The sequence below is a fragment of the Cetorhinus maximus genome, chromosome 3 (assembly GCF_964194155.1).
Source record: "Cetorhinus maximus chromosome 3, sCetMax3.hap1.1, whole genome shotgun sequence".
Taxonomy (NCBI): domain Eukaryota; kingdom Metazoa; phylum Chordata; class Chondrichthyes; order Lamniformes; family Cetorhinidae; genus Cetorhinus; species Cetorhinus maximus.
Genome location: NC_135881.1, coordinates 199,407,483 through 199,429,957, shown reverse-complemented (window position 1 = coordinate 199,429,957; position 22,475 = coordinate 199,407,483). Strand labels below are relative to the sequence as shown.

At 45.1% G+C, this 22,475-nt stretch overlaps 1 protein-coding gene across 2 annotated transcripts in view; it reads right to left on the bottom strand.

The window, feature by feature from the left end:
- LOC144673859 (rab effector MyRIP-like) overlaps window positions 1-22,475 on the bottom strand; it is a 403,745-nt gene that overhangs the window by 33,646 nt on the left and 347,624 nt on the right. For both annotated transcript variants that reach the window (XM_078535501.1, XM_078535509.1), the window contains exons 9-11: window positions 12,835-13,021; window positions 7,747-8,420; window positions 580-840 (exon numbers count right to left, since the gene is read on the bottom strand). In XM_078535501.1, coding sequence (XP_078391627.1) covers window positions 580-840; window positions 7,747-8,420; window positions 12,835-13,021 — 1,122 coding nt within the window. The remainder of the gene's footprint in view (window positions 1-579; window positions 841-7,746; window positions 8,421-12,834; window positions 13,022-22,475) is intronic.

Sequence of the window (22,475 nt, the reverse complement as noted above, 5' to 3'; positions counted from 1 at the left end):
ACATTCATTACTGCCTGAAGAAACTCTCTCTCTCTCTGCAAAAATATTCCAGTAAGGCATGGGCTTTGGGCTGGGAAATGAGATATCTAGCATTTTCTCATAGCCTTGAAATGACCCGAGCTTGCTTTTGGATCTATATTGATGAGCTGTCCAATCTCGCAAGCAGACGCATAGAGCCACAACTTCAGTAGCCTGTTACAGGCCTAAATTTTGTTACTACAGAGATATAATACCTTGGGCTTATTTACTGTACAAGGCACCAATCATTCAAAAGGGACTAGGTAAACATGCTGTAGGTTCTTTTATTAAGACTAGACACATGAGAACAGTTATACATAGGTATAAAGCTTAAAGGCCACGTGTGTGTGTGTGTGTGTGTGAGAGTGTGTGTGTGTGTGTGTGTGTGATTGTGTCTGTGTGTGTGTGTGTGTATGTGTGTGTGTGATTGTGTATGTGAGTGTGCTCTGCTCAAAGCAAAAGTGAAGCTAAGAATGGATCACGTGGCACATTTCCCTTCTAGTGATGTCATACTGATATCCCTTAAAGGTATATTACAACAAATGTGAACTGTCAACTTACTCTCATGAGTTCATCCTGAATGTGCTTGTGGTCTTCATCACACGAAGACGTCTCCTGGACTGCCTCGGTTGTCTCTGGATCCAGCTCGTCCCCAGACGATGACTCCTTGTCACTTAATTTTGTAGCTAGTTGAACTAACTTTGATCTCAGCTTCTCTTCCATTAAGTCTGCATGAGTCCTAGAAAATGTGACCCCACTCTCCGTGTCCAGGTGGGATTTCCCCTCTGGGTTTTGGATGTTATGTGCGGGGATGGGCGATTCCTTTGACAGAAGGGGAAAAAAAAAACAACTTTCAATTAATTGGCATTTGACTCACTTTAAAAAAGAAAAAGAAATCTACATTTCAATTGCACGTGATTGATCTTTTCCACTTGAACATGTCTATTTGCATCTCAGTGCCCAAGGCTTCAGAGACAGGTGACTGACCACATTTTGAAAACAAGAGCAACGATGATAAGTTGAGAAGGTAACTACCACAAGGGAATGTGAAAGGTTAACACACCAGCAGTCAAACGTCAATATATTAAAACATAGCAACAGTAATATAACGAGCTTGCTGAAATATGAAATCTGCTGGAGGGTGTTTGGAGGGATGGGATGGTGAGATGGCCCGATAATCCTTAACACTATTGGATGCATTAATGGCTTTGGAAGAATGTGCAGGATTCCTGTATCGATGTGTTGATTGACAGCAGACATTTTATACGGACAAAGCAATGGAACAAGGCATGTGGCGAGACTGGCCCATTGGAAAGACTTGGGGCAAAATAAATACATTCCGAGGGGAGATGAGCATTCGTGTACAAACTGAGAAGATGCTTATTTTGAAACGCGTGGCATTCGGAAGCAGCAGCGTGCAGCATACACAAAGATTACCTCTCTGCTCCAGGTCCCCAGGCTAATTCGCCTCTCCAGTCTCGTGAGGCTCTGCTCCATCGCGAACATGCACCTGCTCAACTCCTTGGGTCGAAGAGAACGGGTTCAGCATCAGCAAAAGGTGGCGAGCAGAGCGGCAGCCGGCACACAGCTCGTCTGCTCAGGTGTCCAAACATGCCTTCCTTAAACCTCTAGCTTTTGAGTGAGAGACTTACAGTGCCGGCAGAGTGGGTTTCGAGGCTGAGAGTCAAAACCAGTGCGGCTGTTTTTTTTTGTTGCAGCGCTCTGGAAGAGCTGGTACCGGCCATGGGGTGGCGGGGTGGGGCAGAATGGCCTCGTTCTGTGCTGTCTCATTCAATAATAACACGTTGCAACCAATTCACCTTCGTGATCGGGCGCGTTTGGTTGATTTTTTTTTGGTAATAATAGGGAAAGTGGGATTTAAAAGCCAAATCTGAAAGGTTCACTCTAAAAAGATTCCAAATAAGAATGAGAAGAAATCGGTCCATTTAAAGCCTGCATTGAACCTCGGGCACTCTGGCACCTTGCACTACATCATCAATTTATTCTCTAGCTCATCAACTCACTCCAGAAGTAAATCTTCAAAGCCCTTCACAGACATTTTCTACGCAGTTTCCTTTCATATATTCAGTTAAATATTCAGAGTAAAAGTGATAGGTATTGTGAGAGGATTCAAAATGTTGTGCATGGTTTGCAAAGTGACGATGTTGTACAATTTGTAAGTTAGAGACAGGGCTTTTAACACATATTTATTGTCTTTTCTTTGAGAATTATTTTTAACGCAAGTTTGGAAGGGTAAATGAGCGATGTGGGTACAAGTAATGTCAAAAGCCTTTTCTAAAAAAAAAATTTGGAATCCAGCTTTTCTTACCAAGCCTTCATCTCGTCAAAATTGAACATCACTCTCTCTCCTGCCCCCCCACAACTCTCGCCGACTACATGAGCGAGGAACTCGTGGACATTTCTTGCCACTAAGAATGAGACCATCCAATCAGCTGCCTCTGCCATTCCCTCCCTCAGCTAGCCCACTGGACCAAGCTATCTGACTCCTCTAGCTCCTTCTCCTATTCTCCCACACGCACTCGCTGGGCTCATCTTGTTCATGAGACCCACCACTTGCTCTCTCAACCCTACTTCCACCAAACTGCTAAACAGCCAACTTCCCTTCCTGGTCCCCATGTTTTATAACATGTGTAAACGGTTCCCTCTCCTCAGGTACAGTCCTCCTCCCCTTCAAACCTACATCATCACACCCCTCTTGAAAAAAAATCCATACTTCACCTCTGAGTTTGAAAACTGCCACTCTACCTCCAAACTCTCTTTCCTCGCTAACGTCATTGAAAGCGTTGTTGACTCCAACATCTGTACACATCTTTCCCTGTGGCTTCATGCCTGAACACCTCCACTCCTGCCACAACGCTGCCACGGTACCACCCGGTGTTACCTTACCCCCTACCTCTACACTACCTCGTTGTTATCAGGCTGGTTATCCGACATCCAGACCCGACGAGCTACGATTAAATATTGGGAACCACTCCCCACCCCAACAAATTCCATTCCATTGCTTCTGATTCCGCTGCCCCTCCCTGGATACCGTCTGAGAGGGAGTGAGTCTCTTCACAACCTCGGCATTCTATTTGACCCTGAGCTGAAGTTCCAATCCCACATCCTACAAAGGCCATGTCTTTTTAACTCCTAAACATTGCCCATCCCTGTCCTTCCTCTCATTTCCTGCTGCTGAAACCCTCCTCTACGGTTTTGTTACGTCCAGACCTGACTACTCCAATGCCCCCTTGGACGGTTTCTCATCTTCCACTCTCCTCTCGCCCAATGGCCGATGAAATCGCCAATCGCACCAATGGAAAGTGATGACCATTTGTTCACTGAGCTTTAACACCAAAACCATTTGAACCCCCTGCATTTAAAGCTATTTTAAACACCGCTCCCCCCGACGCAACTTTTTGTTGCACTCAAGTAGGAAATTAATTGGGTGGGCAGTGCATTTTAATCAATTGCTTAGTCACATTTTTCAAATGAAAATGCTGGTCTTAGATGCACGACATGGTGGGTTTTTCTCAGGTAATTCCTCTTCATTTCCATAGTCCGCAAAGATTTTGCTTGTTTGCTAGCTCGAGTGTCTCAGCTCTCCGCTGATAATCAGGTGTTGGGTGACCCCTTGTGGCACAAAGACTGCTCAACACTCCTAGCTCCTTATTCACAGTGGGGCTTGTACTCTGCACACGCTGTTTGCTGTGCGCTAATTGCGCACGATGGGCGAGAAATGTAAAACGTGGAGAGAAATGACCGAAAACGGTTTTTAAAAGCCTCTAATTTTTCTGTGCTGCGCGCAGCCTGTCTGTTGCACTGCACAGTCCCTTTAAGATTGCTGCGCAGCCGTGCATGGGAACATTGGTTATATGCCACTTGTTTGTCCCCCACCCCCCCGCCCCCAGCAAGGTACATACCAAATCGCTGTGTGGGTACGCAGTTTGGGGACAGCATTGAGGATCTTATGGGGTAGCTATAGAGAAACAATTTCCTCTAAAGGGGGTGGGGGGGAATCCAGAACAAGCAGGGATAATGTTTAAACTAGAGATAGGCCAGTTAGGAGAAAAATCAGCAAGTTCCCTTCTGGCACCAAAGGGTAGCGGAAATCCACAACCCTCTCCCCCAAAAAGGTTGGGAATGCTGTGTCGGCTGATGTTTTCAAGAACTGATTTTGGCAGATTCTGTTGGGGAAAGTGAGCAGACTGGTCATAGGCTTTGGGATCTCCGGAGTCTGTGAAAGACATTGGGCTGGATTTTACAGAACCCCCTTCCCCCTCCATGCTGTGTTAGCATCAAACACGATGGGTGGTGACTAGCCCACCCTCCCCTTCCTGCCCGACCCAGCCCATTCCCTATAATACGGAGAAGCGGGTATGGCACCCACTAGCCTGGCCGCCCTTAGGCCTATTGAGGCCCTTAACTGCCCAATTAAGGGTCTAATTCCACCTCCGCCACCATAACATAGTTGGCGCTGGAAGGCGGACGGAAGTGGGCAGGCAGCAGTTCACTGACTCTGGTGAAAAGGTGGGAAGGAAGTGGAGGGGGGTGGGGGAGGTGGATACCTCCTTTGGGGGCACCCTCCCAAGATGGTAAACCCCTTTGTGCCTCCCCCCTTCCCGGCCTCCAAAACCCGAACCTTCCCACCCTTCCACGTATACTCGAGCCCGGGGTCCACTGCTCTCTTCCTCGTGGGACTGCCCGCAGTCTTGGCAGAGCCCACCACCGAGTGCTGGAGCGGCTGGGACCGCAAGAGCTGCCGGCCAATCAGATTGACTGACAGCTCTCGAGGGCGGGACTTTCTTCCGCTGGGCTCGTTAAGGCCGCCCGCAGGGTAACATGGCCACGGGGCGGGCTCTTTTAGAGTCGGTCAGTTCGCGGTCGAATTTTCTGACGGGGGTGGGGTGGTGGCTGTTGGGGAGCAGATGTCATATACAGGGGAGGTCATTTTTTGCGTCTATTCTGATAGAGGGCAGGGTTTTTCAGACAACGCGGTTTCCCACCCTGCCACCAAAAAACGTCGGCAGGGAACGCACAAAAATCCAAAGGCCGCTCGGCCTAGTTGCCTGCCCGCCAACCATAAAGGTTATTAACTAATAGATTAATGGGCTCGCTGTCATCGTCCATTGTTTCAGGATTGTGCATGTTGGGTGTGCGCCTGCACACCGAGCTGAAAATCCAACGCCACGTCTTTTTTTCCCCAATTCATTCATTTATTGCCCAAACCTAACTGCCCTCGTTCACATTGCTGTGGGTCTGGAGTCACATACAGGCCAGTCCAAGTGAACCAGATGTGTTTTTTACAACAATTGTTTCGAGGACATCATCAGGCTTTTAATTGAAGATTGGTATTGAATTCAAATTTCACCATCTGCCGTGGTGGGATTCGAAACCGGCCCAGAGCATTACCCTGGGTCTCTGGGTTACTAGTCCAGTGACAAGACCACTAGGTCACCGCTTTCCCATCTACCCTAAGGTTTTCAACATTGGGCAAATTTTAGGTGGTGATTTTTAGTCGTGAGTCAACTTTGTGTTTGGCAAAATCTTGCTTATTTGTGGTTGAGCTATAGCAGTGCAATGGTGCAGCAAACTTAATCACACAAGAAAATATCGACAGTAATGTGAAAATGGCTGGTGAGGACAAATAAAAGAGTCAAGGATACCGTTAAGTGTGGTCATGCCTGAACTTATCTGCAACACTGTATGCATGTCTGCTGGGCTATCTGTAACTCTCTTCAACGTGTTCCCTTCTTGAAGGCAGCATTGGGTTTGCTTTTCCTTGGCTCCTCGTCTTCCCTTTGGAAACTTGCCTCGATTGTGTTTTCTCCTCTGCCAACCACATCCACAGTAAAACACTTGCTCAGGCTAAGACTCCATGTGGGGTCATCGACTTGGCGAGGGGCCTGTCAGTGCCACCTGTACTCCAGCGGAGTATCAGAGCACTGACACGCTGCTCTGATAGTGGGGAAGAGGCCTGGCTAAAACCCCCAGTGAAGGTGTCTCCTTCAGCTCTTCCACCCCTAATGGAGCAGGCAGACCTCTCCGGGAAGATATGGGGTCTCTTCTAAAGGTAATGACGGATCTCATCCCAGCTCTCCTCCAATGTAAACAGGGCTTAGATAGCGGAGTTTCATTGGGGTCGCTTGCAGACTCCTGAAATGCCCTCTTTACTGAAGAAGAAGGGGCAAAGATCTGCCCACAGGCCCCCCTCCATCACTGGAAAATAGCCAGAGTGAAAAAGAAAGCCAGAAAACAGAAGATGTCACTCCATCTTCCAGTCCCAGTTTCATCCCGACCCATACTTGAATTTTCACCTCAAGCACTTCTTGAAAAAAGAAAGGGTTTGATTTCAGTTGACGCTGTCTTTCCTTTCCTCCCAGGCTTTCCCTTCTGTTTCGGTTTAGTTTGATTCTGCTTTTAATTTATTTCGAGATAATATCTATTTCTCTCTGTCTCTCGGGTCGCTACATTTTCTAATTCGCTAATGAGGCTGCGTTGCATGAACATTGGTGCAGCAGCAAAGTCAAAAATAAAGACGCGATTTGAAAGCGGCCAAGTGCAGCCCTTCTGTCTGTCCATTTGCCGTTAGATTCAGCATTCCGATCATACCCCAATTGGAATCGCTTACTGGTTGGCCGGGATTTTACCGGCCCCGTTGCGGTGGGAGATTCGGTGGCCCGGCCAAAAATCCATCGACTTCCGGCAGGGCTGGAAAATCCCGCCGTTGGGTCTAAAAGGTCGAACCTGTACTTTATCTTCTACAAAAAGCTGCTGCAGCTACATCGCGGCATTCCATGTCAACGCAATAAAAGGGGTGGCAAAGATTCGCATGTTCCTTGCGGCAACTACAAACAGTATGAGTTTGCAGTGCATTATGAGAAGTCTGGGACATACCCAGCGACACCAAAGTAGATTTGCCAAAAGTCTTTGCATACTTAGCAAACGCTAAAGGCAACTTTGTGAGATAACTTTCCTTGCTTCGGTTGTCCATTGTTGCCCCTATGATTATGATTACCTAATTATTGTTATTTTTTTAAAAAGCACACTGCCTCTTTATCCACAAACCAAGCTGCACTATAGGTCTCACTCACGGGGCTAATTTTGACTTTGTGCGATGGTGTGAGGTGGGTGAAGGCGAACTGGGATTGCTGTCAAATTTCATTTCCTTTGAAGTTGGTGGAAATGACCATCGAGAAAGATGAAAAATGGGCTACTGTTTCGCTGTCTCCCATTTCACACTATTTCTCAGTGTCAAAGTGAACCCCTCTATCACACCGTACTACACGCAGTTTGTAATTATAGCTTATGAGAATGTACTGTACCCAGAGAATAACCACAATAAAACATTAACTGAGTCCCTTGGTAATTAAATCTGATTCAATAATATTGATTAGATAGATGAAAAATAGAGACGCGCTGTCAAAGTTTTTCACCTTGCACTCATCAGGACAGATGCAAGAATGTCAAATTTCAAAGGGAACGACAATTTATTCTGCGTGAGAAAAGGGTGCTTCTCCATCGCAATGCCTTGACCAATCAGACTCGACTTGCCAACTAATCAGCACCCTTTTCTCATGCAGTATAAATTGTCGTTCCCTTTGAAATTTGACATTCTTGCATCTGTCCTGATGAGTGCAAGATGAAAAACTTTGACAGCGCGTCTCTTTTGTTAGCAATACTCAAGGTTTGTACTACTAGGCGACCAGATGAAAAATAAAATGTTACCTGGCATGAGTTTTTAGATACCGACTGTTGACTTTTCAAATGGCCATCTGTTTCGTGCAGTTGCTCCTGTGATGAGCATTTGCTCCTTTTCCTTCTTCGGTGTTTCCGCTCAGATTCATCAGGAGTATCCTCAGCTTCACTGCTGTCCACATTCCCAAAGCCTTGAGTCTGTGCATTGTAGTTTACATCTAGTTGCTCGGCATGATGGGTGCCGGCCGGTTTGTGGTCCCCGTGGTTCAGTCCTCTTTCATCTGCTGCAACCTGATCGTCCGACCCTCGCACAGGTATCCGCACGGAACCGGTGGAGGACGTTTCAGAGTCCGAGCACATGGTCTCAGTGTTGGTGTAGCGGCCAGATGACGGTGAGGTGACCAACCGGTGCTTTCCATCGGTGTACAGCCAGTCGTTATCGTGCTGCGAGTCCGTGAAGTAGGTCTCATCCGACAGCTTTCCTGAATGCCGCCTAAACTCACCGATGGCTGAGCTCCAGCCAATGTCGTCGTCATTGTCGTCGTCCGTTCCCATCTCGTCATAGGCGGACACGACATCCGCTTCACTCTCCAGCGCTATAAACGTTCTGCTCTTTGGCTTGGCCAGCAATCGAGGGCGCCCAGCCAGCGTGCTTTGCATTGCCATCCAGTTCCCATCAGGACTGTGCAACATAGCTGAGCAACCTGCATTGTAAATATATTAATGCAAATGTGAGATCATCATCAGAGAGCGATGTGTAGGAAAATACATTCAGCAAGGGAGCTCCAATATTTTTCCGTGATTAATCCGATGACATTGAGGAATATATAGGGTTCATCCAAAAGATACTTTCAGAAGATGGAGTATTAAAAAAAAAGAAAATTACATCTGGCCCATGAGACTCACTGCTTCCAACAGACCAAGTCTAATTTTGGCACTATCGTGGAGTCTCCCCTAATTTATGTAACTTCTTGGGAGAGATGAACTAGTAAAAGTTCCATGTCTGACATTCCTCCCCAAATCCCCACAGAGGAAAGTCAATTTAAAATAACAAGATTTCAATGTTTCTCAGACACAATGGGGATAAATTTATTTCATGAGCGCACGCAAAGCCAGCCAGAGTGACTCAGCCAGCCTGTTTAACATCTTTCCCAATTTTCAATCACCAAATGAATAAACAAAGGCTGCCAACTGGCCTTCGTCCATGTCGCACTATTGGACATAGTCAAAACGACTCCTGATGTTTCTTAGAATATTTTGTCATGTGTCTATACCTCAGGTCATTGTGAACTTCAGCCTCTTTCATAATCGGCTCCCTTTTCCAAAATAAGTAGTTTAATTGCACAAAATTCATTTTCGCATATAGAGACCGATTCCTCAGTTCAAATTGTCAGCTGGTGCCCCTCCCAACAAACAGAAAATCCCTGCGCTGACTCATCTTGATTCAGGATATTAAAGATATTAAGTACGTAGGAACAGGAGATGGCCATTCGAGCCTGATCATGACTGGTCAATATCTTAATGCATCTTCTGCCCTGAGTTCTGTAATCCTTCATATCTTTATCCAACAAAAATCTATGAATCTCAACTGACCCCCACCCCCATCTCGATTACTCTTTGGGGGAAGAGAGTTTCTGATTTCCATTACCCTTTATGTGGAAAAGTGCTTCCTGACATCATCCTTGAATAGCCTAACTCTAATTTTAAGGTTATGACCTCTTTACCTGGCATCTGCCACTAGAGCCAATATGTCTACCCTATCAAATCCTCAATTATCCTAAACGCCTCAGTTAGTTATTGAGGTTCATTATGTAAGGATTGAGGTCTTGTGGCACAGTGGGTAGCATTCCTGCCTCTGAACCAAAAGCTCTGGGTTCCAGTCTCACTCCAGGACTTGATGGCCAAGGAAGAGGTGTACATAATGCAGCCAAAGAGGTCGATTATCAACTTTCAAATCCTTCCAACGCAGGCCAATAGCAGGTGGTAAGAGAGATTCCTGGTCAGCCATGTGTGGAAAGAAGGTTGGAGCCTCTACCAACACTATCCATACAGACTACAACGTGCATGTGTAGTGGGGCCTCTGGGAGCAGGTGGTAATGAGCAGGGGGACCTGTGGGTTCCTCCTTACAGGGAGGAATGTCTTTGACAAGCTAAGAGGTGGAGCCAGAGAGGTGAAGGAGAAAGCAGCCTCGGACAAAGCCAGGACTTGTGAGTGGCAATGCGGCAGAAGCCTAGGGCAGCTTGAAGCCCCTGAGGGTGGCTGAAGAGCCAGGAAGGGGGATTGGGACCTAGTTAGGCTGACTGGCAGCACTCCTGAGTCTGAGAAACCTCTTGGAGAGAGAGGGGAGCAGGACAGCTGCCAGGAGCTGGGCAGCTGGACAAGCCTGAATGCGCCTGGTGAGTACTGCGCTGAGGAGCAGAGGCTCCGACTAGAACGCAGATCTGGAGCATCGGTGGTGAATATTCTCTGTAAATTGTTGTTTCTTGGAGTTACACTTTCCATTGGCAGTTTATGCAGTTTTGATGCTGGCGGAATAAAGGTACCTTGTCTCTTTAACCTTCATGCAGTCCCTGCGCTTAAAAAAGTGCTTTTCCATGTGTAAACTGCAATTTAAGCACATGGACTGCATGAAGGTTAAAAAAACAAGGTACCTTTATTCCACATCCAGAGTGAACTGTAACACACCATCACCAAATAAGGATCACCAGTTCCCACTGGACACTAGGATTTGGCCCAGTCCTGTTGAACATCTGTAAAAATATTATCTTAAACAGACTTAGAAAAGTGAAATGGTGAAGTAAGATGAATGGCTTTGCTGAAACTACTAAAATTTATCTTAGACCTAGGCTTCTAAAAACAGAGCACCTGGTGTACAGACAGTGTCTTAGGAAGTCATTTGGACCATTGCACCAATTATGGTTGTATAAAAGAGCTAACACTCTCCTATTTCTCTGACCTTTCACCATATCATTTTAAACTTGTCTTGTCCAAAGGTTTGACCAATCCCTTTTAGAAGCTGTTATGGATTCTGCTTCCAACATCCTGTTAGGACACCTTCTGTAGGAAAGAAAATTCGCCTGACCTCCCCATCACCTCGGCGATGATCTTAAATTTATTCCATCTACCGATTCACTGAGCAGTTGGAGAAGATTTCCTGCTTTACCTTATCAAAACTGTTCACAGTTCCAAACACCCCGATCAAAATTCCACTTAACGTTCCCTGCTCTGGTGAAGAGAGCCCTAATTTTTCTCCAGTCTCGTCTCATAACTAAAGCCCCTCTTACCTAGTGACTCTCTTCTGTATCTTCTCTATGGCCTTGACATCTTTCTTAAAGTAGGCTGCTCAAAATTGGACAAAGTACTCTAAATGTGGCGTAATCAATGAATTATTTAGGTTTAGCACTACCTCTTTTTATACTCTGAATCCTTATTTATAAAGCCTTGGATGCCAGATTTAAAAAAAAACACTTAATCAACCTGCTTTCCTATGTGGTCTTTTTTTGGCTTTAATCATGGAAAGAGCAGTGAGCCAGGATGCAGTGAAATTGTAAATAGCATCCTGGTTTTAAACTTTCAGACAACTCCTCCTCTGAGATTTAAAGAATCGGAGAGGTATTGTTAGTCTACATCAGGAACTGTGGTCTGAATTAGGAATGGTTTAGGAAAAAAGGTATTTAGAGGATTTGAATTGGGACCAGGCACTCCAATCCCAGGGGTCAATGCTCTGCTCTTCCTGATTGGTGCAAAGCCTGGAGTGGGAAACAGAGTAACGATGAGAGAACTCTCCAAGACCTCCTACCCTCACAATGCCCAAGATCATTACGGCAATTTGGCAGTTTTCATTTTCAATACCTCTCCTGCCTCTTTAGGCTGAACCTTCCTTCCTCAGCATTTTGGCCTCTCATCAACACTCTGGCTGTATATTCTATGCTATTTGCCGTTCTGAACCTCTTTCATTCTTACTTGCTAAAACCTCGGCTTTGATCGTCACATTTTTTTCCTCCCTCCCAGACTACTTGCAGTTCTAGTTCTCCATTTTCCAAGTGGCATTAATCCACTGCTCAGTCCTGCTGTTCCCATTTAGAATTTTCTTTACTATTGCCTCAATTAGTGTATTTTTAAAAGTTTATCCGGTCTTTAACCCTTACTTGAGCAGAGGAACTGGGGTCCGAAGCCAAGCTTGAAGAGCAGGCTCCAATATACTAGGTTATAAACTCTTTACCTGGTCCATCTCATGCCTTCTATAAAATTATGTAAATTCTATAACTTGGCTAATTCTTGCACGCCAATTCAGTTACATTCTGAAATAATTTTAGTAAACTCACAAGGTGTGAATTGCTTATCCCAGGATGCTAAGGCTTTAGCCATTGGTTCCTGTGGGGCTCTTTTCTTATCTTTCAATTTTTAACGATTGGCAGCTGATAGTTTTTAACCCGTGATACAAAGTTGTAAAAAAAAGAATGAACCAATCTCATGTTGAGACTCAATATATACCAGTTAAAGGCAAAGTCGCTGCATTGAAAATGAAAAGTGCGAAAGTCTGTAATGATCTTAGGCATTGTGAAGGTGGTGGTCCAAGAGAGTTCCCCCAATCTCACATTGTAACTCTGGCGGAAGCCCTGGTGAAACATCACAAACGGCCCATTGAGGCCGATTTTTCCTGCAGCTTCTGCCAACGTGCTTCCCAAGTTATGGCCAGAGATTAGGAGAACTCTCAAGGAAGTCCTACTCCCATTGTTAGTCTATCCGGTTTATAATCCCACTGATTCACATGGCGGCGTACAATCTAAAAATACCAGGTAATATAGAACAGATTTCCAGAAAAGATTTCCATAGCTTTTGTGTTTTTGCCTGATTCAGAAACCTTTCAGCACCTTTAATGCTAAATCACCACCTAAAGATTGAGAGTTTTGAACTCTTAATAGATTCTGTCATTTTACCATGAAAAAAAACCCCTACAGCTTTCTTTTTTAATTATTAAAGCAATCTTTGGAAGCGCCCGATTGAGCTGGTAATCTCTGGCCATTAATGATCAATTGTCAATGTGTCAATGCCTGCTTTCAATGTTTTGGGATCCCAGTGCTCCATGCAAGCAGTGCCTCCAGTTGGTTAGGTACCTGCATTATCCAGCAAGTCCATGCTTTTCCAGCTTGGCAGTGAATAGGGTCGGAATTCCGTACTCTCCGAGGGCTGGAATTGCCCCTGCTTCCACGTTGCCTCTGAGATAGTGGATTTAAGGTTGCCTTCCGCTAGCTCTTTAGTTAGGTTTTCCTCGCTTGTCAGTGAGAATTCAGAGCGCGATCTCTAGGAAGGGAAAACAAACAGTGATGAACAGGATTGTACTATCATTTTTCTGATCACTTCTGATATTCATTGCCAACCAATGATCTACTTTGTTAATTGAGAAACTGGGGTTGATGTTTCCAGTACAGTCAACATCAGTGTTAAACAGTGCAAGCAGGAAGATGAGACTAAATCAATAATGTAGTGATTATTATTGAAAAGAGAGGCACGCTGCCAAAATTTTTCATACTGCACTCATTAGGACAAATGCAAGAATATCAAATTTTAAACGATCACAACAATTTATACTACAGGAAAGAAAATGCTGATTGGTTGGCAAGTTGACTCTGAGGAGTTGCCATGGAGAAAGCTCTCCATGGAGAAGGCTCCCCAAGCTCTCAGGTAATTCAAAATACGCGCAAGGCTTGAACATATTCCTTTTGTTTACAGATAACATGTGCTGTGTTTGAATGTATGTTGGTCTAGCAAGTGTAAACGAGCCATGTTATAAGCTCGATTGGTTATCTTAAATTGGTTGTTAGTGTAGCTATTGGCACACTGGGGATTGTTCAGCAAGTGCTGTCCAATCACGGAACCATATCTAACAGTAGATGTCTTGTTTTGGGTTATACAAGCGCAAATATAATAATTAGGTAATGCTAATCTTGGTGTTTAAAAGCCTGAGATCTTGGGAAGAATCAGTCATGTGATGCACATCACTGGTGTTAATCGCTGTACCACTGGGCCCATTTGATCGGTACCCCAAGCATCAGCCTAAACATTTATTTCCATCAGCACTGACGCACAGTGGTAGCAGCGTGTACCATCTGCAAGATGCACTATAGCAGCTCACTAAAGCTCCATTCAAACACGTGATCTGAACCGCCTAGAAGGACAAGGGCAGCAGGTGCAGGGGAACACCACCACCTGCAAGTACCCTTCCAAATCGCACATTGTCCTGAATTGGAACAAGATTGCTGCTGTCCCGTTAATGTTGCTGGGTCAAAATCCTAGAACTCCCTTCCTTACAGCATTTGTGGGTGTATACAGACTGCTAGTTTGTGAAAGGAGTATTATTAGAGATGTGTTAGGAAACTAGGTTATTACCTGACACAGTATAGAAATTGAGGAGCAATGACTAACATACCAATCATCTTATAATATATCCTGGTCATAGAATTTCCACATAACTGAAGCTTATCTGATGGGCTAGGGGTGTAAGAATGCTGCCTGTTGAGACTGAGCTATACAAACATATGAACATGCGAATTAGGAGCATGAGTAGGCTACTTGCCACCCGCCTGCCCCCCTTCCGCACCGAGCCTGCTCCGGTATTTGATGATAAGATCATGGTGGATCTGATTGTGGCCTCTACTTTCCTCTGTCTACCCCCTATACCCCTCGACCCCTTTGTCAAAGGATCAAGAATCTATCTAGCTCAGCTTTAAAAATATTAAATGAACCAACCCCGTCTGCCCTCGGGGTGGCGTAAAGAACCCCTGGCATTATTTTGCAAAAGAACAGGGGAGTTTTCCCTGGTATCCAGGCTACTATTTATCCCTCAAATCAACATCACAAAAAAGGATTGCCTGTTCGTTAAACATTGCTGTTTGTGTGAGATTGCTATGTGCAGGTTGGCGGCATTGTTGCAGCTTCCGCTGTTCTTGGAGAAAGACAACTCCACAGACTAATGACCCTCAGAGAAAAATAGGTTCTCCCCATCTCCACCTTAAATGGGAGAACCCTTATTTTTAAACTGTGTCCCATAGTTTTAGTCCCTCCCATAAGGAGAGACATCTCAGCGTCCATCCTGCCAAATCCCCTCACGATCTTATATGTTTCAATAAGATCACCTCCCATTCTTCTAAATTCCATTGGATGTAAAGCCCTACCTGCTCAACCTTTCCTTATGAGGTAACCACTTCATTCCAGGAATCAGTCCTTAGCCTCTTGGGTTGCTCCACAATCCTGGACCTTCGGTGGCTGTCGCTCTGGCAACGGCCCCGCCTTCCCAGGGATGCAAAAGAGCTCACTGGCTAGCAGCTTTCTGGGGACCGGGGTTTCTGGCCCCTGGGGTCCTTAATCCTTGGGAAGACCCGCCTGACAGGGACTTAATACTGACAGGCCTTCCCAGAGGAGGCAATGTGGTTCTCTCGCTGGCTCTCCAGCTGACCGACGAGACACCCAACGCCTCCATAAAGCCTCCCCCAGATTCTGCTGCTCTGATCACATTAGTCGTATGGTCACACTCATGCCGCTGAGTCAGAAGGTTGTGGTTTCAAATCCCAAACCAGATCTTGAGCAGAAAAATCAAATAGCTGATACTCCAGTGCAAAACTGAGGGAGTGCTGCACTGTCTAATGTGCTGTCTTTTGGATGACACATTAACCTGGGGCTCCGTTCACCCTCAGGTGGCATAAAATATCCCCTGGCGTTATTTTGAAAAAGAACAGGTGAGTTTTCCCTGGTATCCAGGCCGCTATTTATTACTCAATCGACATCATTAAAAAGGACTGCCTGTATGAAACGATGCAACCAATTTGCACACAGCAAGCTCACACAAACAGCAACGTTCAATGAACGTTGCTGTTTGTGTGAGCTTGCTGTGTGCAAATTGGTTGCATCGTTTCATACATTACAACAGTGACCACACTTCAAAAGTATTTAATTGGCTGCAAATAGCTTTGAAATGTCCTGTGGTTGTGAAAGGCATGATAGAAACGCAAGTCTTTCTTTCTAATAACAAGTCAATGTCATAATGGAGACAGGAAAGTGCCAAAGGTTTATATCCAAGCACCTGTCTGAAGTTACATTACAACAGTGACCACACTTCAAAAGTACCCCATTGGCTGGAAAGCACTTTGGGACATTCTGAGCTTGTGAAAAGTGCTGTATAAATGTAAGTCTTGGTGCTACTGGGCAATGGATATTTTGAGAATGAATCACAAGGAGCGTCTGGTTTTGGTTCCATAACTCTGACTGAGTCCGGTGTAATCATGTATTCCATCAATGCTGGCAATGTGCAATCAATCGGCACTGCTACATTCTCTTTAAATGCAGTGGGTACGTACGCCACATTAAGTGGATTGGAAAAGTGTGAAGCGCTGAGACAGCACTATAGTATTCATTGACTTCTGAAACCAAACATTGTATTGTGATGTGTTAAAGAGCAATTGGAAAAGGGGGAAAAGTACAAGCAAACTAAGGATTCAGCTGAGTGACAAATGATTATCTGAAAAAATGTTCACTGTGATGATGCCTCAGACATCTGTAGTGAGGCACATTACACAGTGTCTATCACTGGATAATGTCAAGTTATTTTTCAATTTGAAATTGCTGACGCATTCTATGTATGTTGGTGCCACTGCGTGGGATGAGGCTAGTAAATCAACAGTTAAATCAATTGTGGCACTTTATTATCACAGCCATATCATTCAAGTTTCTTTGCAATGCCTATGTATTGTTCAGTTTGAATTGTAATGTGAAACTTGCAGACGGATTACATCATGTTTACAGCACAGGAAAATGCTTTTCAGCCCAACTGGTCTATGCTGGTGTGAATGTTCCACGTGAGCCTCTTTCTACCCTTCTTCATCTCACCCTATCAGCGTGTACTTCCAATCCTTTTCACCTCATGAATTTATCTAGTTTTCCCTTAAATGCATCTCTGCTCTTTGCCTCACTAATCCTTGTGGGAGCGAGATCCACTTTTTAATCACACTTCAGGTAAAGATATTTCTCCTGAATTCTCTATTGGGTTTATTAGTGACTACCTTATATTTTTGACCTCTGGTTTTGGGTCTCCCCCACAACTGAAAATACTTTCTCCATGTCCACCATATTAAACCCTTTGATTACCTGAAAGAGCTCTAGCACCTCAGTTTTCTCCTTTCAAGAGAAAAGAAACCCTGCCTGTTCAATCATTCCTGATGGTTATAACTGTAGTATAAGGGTCTGGCACATACAGGGCTAATGTGGGACTGAGTGCAGTACCGCCCACATAGTGATCTAAGAAGACACATGACCGAGACATAGGGTCAGTGTGGTGTTGAGCAGAGATGTGTTAAGGCCTAGACATGGAGCTAGCTCCTTGCCTGTATCCTTTACTGTATATATGTATATAGCTACAAGCAGTTAATAAAGACTTGATGTTAATATACAGAGGACTATGAAGACTTCTTTAAAAGACATGTTCTGTAATCAAGACCATCTCAACAATAATGTCTTAGTTCTAGTATTATCCTTGTAAGAATTTTTTTCACCTTCTCCAATGTCTCTGTATTCTTTTTATATTACAGAGACCAAAACTGTACACAGTGGTCCAAGTGTGGTTTAACCAAGGTTCTTTATAAAATTAACATGACTTCCCTTCTTATCAATGCATATCCCTCTAAAAATGAATCCCTGTGTTTGGTTAGCTTTTATTAAGGCTTTATTAACCTGCATTGCTACTTCTAAATATTTGTTCACTCGAGGTTGCTTTGCTCCTCCAGCCTATTTGGACTTATTATTCAACCAGTTACATTTTTTTATATTCGTTCAAGGGAAATGGGTGCTGCCAGCTACATCAGCATTGATTGTCCATCCCTAACTGGCCTTGAGAAGGTGGTGGTGAGCTGCTTTCTTGAACTGCTGCAGTCCATGTGGTGTAGATACACCCACAATACTATTAGGGATAGACTTCCAGGATTTTGACCCAGCGACAATGAAGAAACAATGATATGTTTCCAAGTCAGGATGGTGTGAGACTTGGAGGGGAACTTACAGGTGGTGGTGTTCCCACGCATCTGCTACCCTTGGCCTTTGAGGTGGTAGAGGTCACAGGTTTGGAAGGTGCTGTCGAAGGAGTTGGTGAGTTGCTGCAGTGCATCTTGTAGATGGTACACACTGCTGCCACTGTGAGTCGCTGGTGGAGGGAGCGAATGTTGAAGGTGGTGGATGGGGTGCCATTCAAGCGGGCTGCTTCATTGTGAATGGTGTCAAGCTTCTTCAGTGTTGTTAGAGCTGCACTCATCCAGGCACATGGAGAGCTTTACCCAGACCCCATTGACTTCAGTTTTGCTAGGGCTCCTTGATGCCACACTCAGTCAAATGCTGCCTTGATGTCAAGGGCAGTCACTCTCGCCTCACCTCTGGAGTTCAGCTCTTAAGTCCATGTTTGGGCTAAGGCTGTACTGAGGCCAGGAGCTGAGTGGCCCTGGCGGAACCCAAACTGAGCGTCAGTGAGCAGGTTATTTCTGAGTTAATGCTGCTTGGCAGCACTGTCGATGACACTTTCCATCACTTTGCCAATGATCGAGAGTGGACTGATGGGGCGGTAATTGGCCAGGTTGGATTTGACCAGCTTTTTGTTGTCAGGACATTGTTGGGCAATTTTCCACATGGCCGGGTAGATGCCAGTTTTGTAGCTCTATTGGATTGGCCTGGCTAGGGGTGTGGCAAGTTCTGCAGCACAAGTCTTCAGTACTATTGCTGGAATATTGTCAGGGCCCATAGTCAATGCAGTGTCCAGTGTCTTCAGCCATTTCTTGATATCACGTGGAGTGGATCAAATTGGCTGAAGACTGGTATCTGTGATGCTGGGAACGTCAGGAGGAGGCTGAGATGGATCATCCACTCAGCACTTCTGGCTGAAGATAGCTGCAAATGCATCTGCCTTGGCTTTTGCACTGAAGTACTCAGCTTCCCCACCATTGAGGATTGGGAGTTTTGTGGAGTCTCCTCCTCAAGTTAGTTGCTTAATTGTCCACCACCATTCATGACTGGATGTGGCAGGACTGCAGAGCTTAGATTTGATCTGTTGGCTGTGGAATTGGTTAGCTCTCTCGATTGTATTCTGCTTACGCTGTTTGGCATGCAAGTAGTCCTGTGATGTAGCTTCACTAGGTTGACACCTCATTTTTAAGTATGCCTGGTGCTGCTCCTGGCATGCCCTCCTGCACCCTTCATTGAACCAGGTTGATCCCTGGCTTGGTGGTAATGGTGGAGTGGGGGATATGCTGGGCCATGTGGTTACAGATTGTGGTTGAATACAATTCTGCCCACAGCCCCTCCTGAATGCCAGGTTTTGACTTTGTCTTCACAAGGACCGTGCAGTGGTCACTCCTACCAATACTGTACAGATGCACCTGCGACAGGTAGATTAGTGAGGGCGATGTCAAGAAGGTTTTTTCCTCTTGTTGGTTCCCTCACCACCTGCCAAAGACCCAGTCTAGCAGCTGTGCCCTTTAGGACTCGGCCAGCTCGGTCAGTAGTGGCGCTACCAAGCCAGTCTCGGTGACGGACATTGGAAGCCCCACACCCAGAGTACATTCTGTCTCTATGCCATCCTCAGTGCATCCTCCAAGTGGCGTTCAACATGGAGGAGTACTAACTTATCAGCTGAGGGAGGACAGTAGGTGATAACCGGCAGGAGGTTTCCTTGCCATTGTTTGACCTGACGCTATGAGATTTCATGGGGTCCAGAGTCGATTTTGAGGACTCCCAAGGCAACTCCCTCCCAACTGTACACCACTGTGCTGCCATCTCTGGATGGTGATGGTGGTGTCTGGGACATCTGGAAGGTATGATTCTGTGAGTATGACTTTGTTAGTCTGTTGCTTAACTAGTCTGTGGGACAGCTCCAGATTATAGTAAGGAGGTTTTTGCAGGGTTGGGTTTGCCACTGTCATTTCCGGTGCCTAGGTCAATGCTGGGTGGTCCATCCAGTTTCATTCCTTTTTGTAGGCTTTGTAGCGGTTTGGTACAATTAAGCGGCTTGCTAGGCTAGTTCAGAGGACATTTAAGGGTCAACCACATTACTGAGAGTCTGGAGTGACATGTAGGCCAGACTAGTTGAGGTTGGCAGGTTTCCTTCCCTAAAGGGCATTAGTGAACCAGATGGGTTTGTATGACAATTGACAATGGTTTTGTGGTCACCAATAGACTAGCTTATAATTCCAGATTTATTAATTGAATTCAAATTTCACTGGATGCCAAGGTGGAACTTGTGTCCCCAGAGCATTTGCCTGGGCCTCTAGATCACTAGTCCAGTGACAATACCACTATACCACCATCTCCCCTCGTTACTCTTACTAACAAAATGCACCATTTTATACTATATACTCAAGGACCACTTGTAAAGAATAAGAAGTGAATTCCGAATCCTGATTGAAGTACTGAGCAAGCTATTGGGATTAAAGGGTGACAAGTCCCCAGGACCTGATGGCCTACATCCCAGGGTCTTAAAGGAAGTGGCAGCGGGGGTAGTGGGTGGATTGGCTATAATATTCCAAAATTCCCTGGATTCTGGAAAGGTTCCAGTGGATTGGAAAAATGCTAATATAATGCCCTTATTCAAAAAAGGGGGGAGGCAGAAAGTAGGAAACTATAGACCAGTTAGTTTAACATCTGTCATTGGAAAATTGTTGGAATCCATTATTAAGGAAGCAGTAATGGGGCATTTGGAAAGGCAAAATGCAAACCATCGGAGTCAGCGCGGTTTTATGAAGAGTTAATTGTGTTTGACTAATTTGCTAGAGTTCTTTGAAGATGTGACAAACAAAGTGGATAATGGGGATCCTGTAGATGTAGTATATCTGGATTTCCAGAAGGCCTTTGATAAGGTGCCGCACAAAAGATTAATACACAAGATAAGATCACACAGAGTTAGGAATAATATATTAGCTTGGATAGAGGATTGGCTAACCAACAGAAAGCAGAGTGTCGGGATAAATGGGTCTTTTTCTGGATGGCAAGCTGTATCTAGTGGGGTGCCACAGGGTTCAGTCCTTGGGCCCCAACTATTTACAATCTATATTAATGACTTGGATTCAGGGATAGAAGGTACTGCAGCTAAATTTGCAGATGACACCAAAATAGGTGGGAAAGTAAGTTGCAATGAAGAAATAAGAAATTTACAAATGGATATGGACAGGTTAAGTGAATGGGCCAAAGTTTGGCAGATGGAGTTTAATGTAGATAAATGTGAGGTTATCCATTTTGGTCAGAAGAATAAAAAAGCGACTTATTATTTAAATGGAGAGAAACTTCAGAATGCTTCAGTGCAGAGGGACCTGGGTGTCCTCGTGCATGAATTACTGAAAGCTAGTATACAGGTACAGCAGGTAATAAGGAAGGCAAATGGAATTTTGGCATTTATTGCTAAAGGAATAGAGTATAAAAATAGGGAAGTGTTGTTGCAACTGTACGAAGCATTGGTGAGACTGCACTTGGAGTATTGTGCACAGTTTTGTCCCCTTACTTGAGGAAGGATGTAGTTGCATTGGAGATGGTTCAGAGGAGGTTCACTAGATTGATTCCAGAGATACGGGGCTTGTCTTATGAGGAGAGACTGAGCAGTTTAGGCCTATATTGCTAGCGTTTAGAAGGATGAGAGGAGATCTAATTGAGGTATATAAGATGCTAAAGGGGATAGACAAAGTAGACGTGGAGCAGATGTTTCCCTTTGTGGGACATTCTAGAACAAGAGGCCATAGTTTTAGGCTAAGGGGTGGTAGATTTAAATCAGGGATGAGGGGGAATTACTTTTCTCAAAGGGTCGTGAATCTGTGGAATTCACTACCTCAGAGTGCAGTGGATGCCGGAACGCTGAATAAATTTAAGGAGCAGATAGACAGATTTTTAATTAGTAACGGGTTGAAAGGTTATGGGGAGAGGGCAGGAAATTGGAGTTGAGGCCGAAATGAGAACAGCCATGATCGTATTGAATGGCGGGGTAGGCTCGAGGGGCTGAATTGCCTACTCCTGAGCCTAGTTCTTATGTTCTTATGACCCGGATTCAGGTTAATTCACTGAACAGATGCACTTGGCCTCCCTCATACTCAGCCGGTGCGTAGTTCCTCTCTTTCTAAAACTAGCACTGCCCAAGGAGGCAAAACGGACTGATCTTGATTTTGCCCGATAGCATAAAAGGAGGTCAATGGGAATAAAAGACAGGAGGTGCCAACATGTCACAAAGTGAAAATTTGCTGCAAACGGGCTGTCTTTAGATCTTGTTGCATCCTAAAACTGGGCACAAGGTAGGGCGGAACAGGCCAGGAAATTCATTATGTATCTCCACGTAACTCCTGCCCGGTCGAACTTTGCAGTTGAAGTCGGTCTTCCAAGCTCCGATCCGAAACAGGTGTGAGCCTCATTAACGAGCGCAAAAGTGGCTGAAGGATATACCCCAATGCGGCAGCACGCAGGCTGTCAGGTAAAAATATGCCCGGGAAACCAGTCATCCAGTGTTGGCAGGTAAGAGACGCAGGTCGCAGTTCATTTAAAGGACCCGTTCATGCGAAGGTAAATGGCTGTTGGCCGTCTCAGGCTGTTTTACTTAATTGTTTTCCTGGCTGCACTTAGATTCTCAGAGGACAGATTTTAATTTGGGCCACTGGATGTAAACAGGTTGCTAGTGGTCCAAAAACACCACCTGCAATGGAACCTGCCATCCTGCCACTGTTTCAGCCGTGTGATCTGTTAATATGGGAAT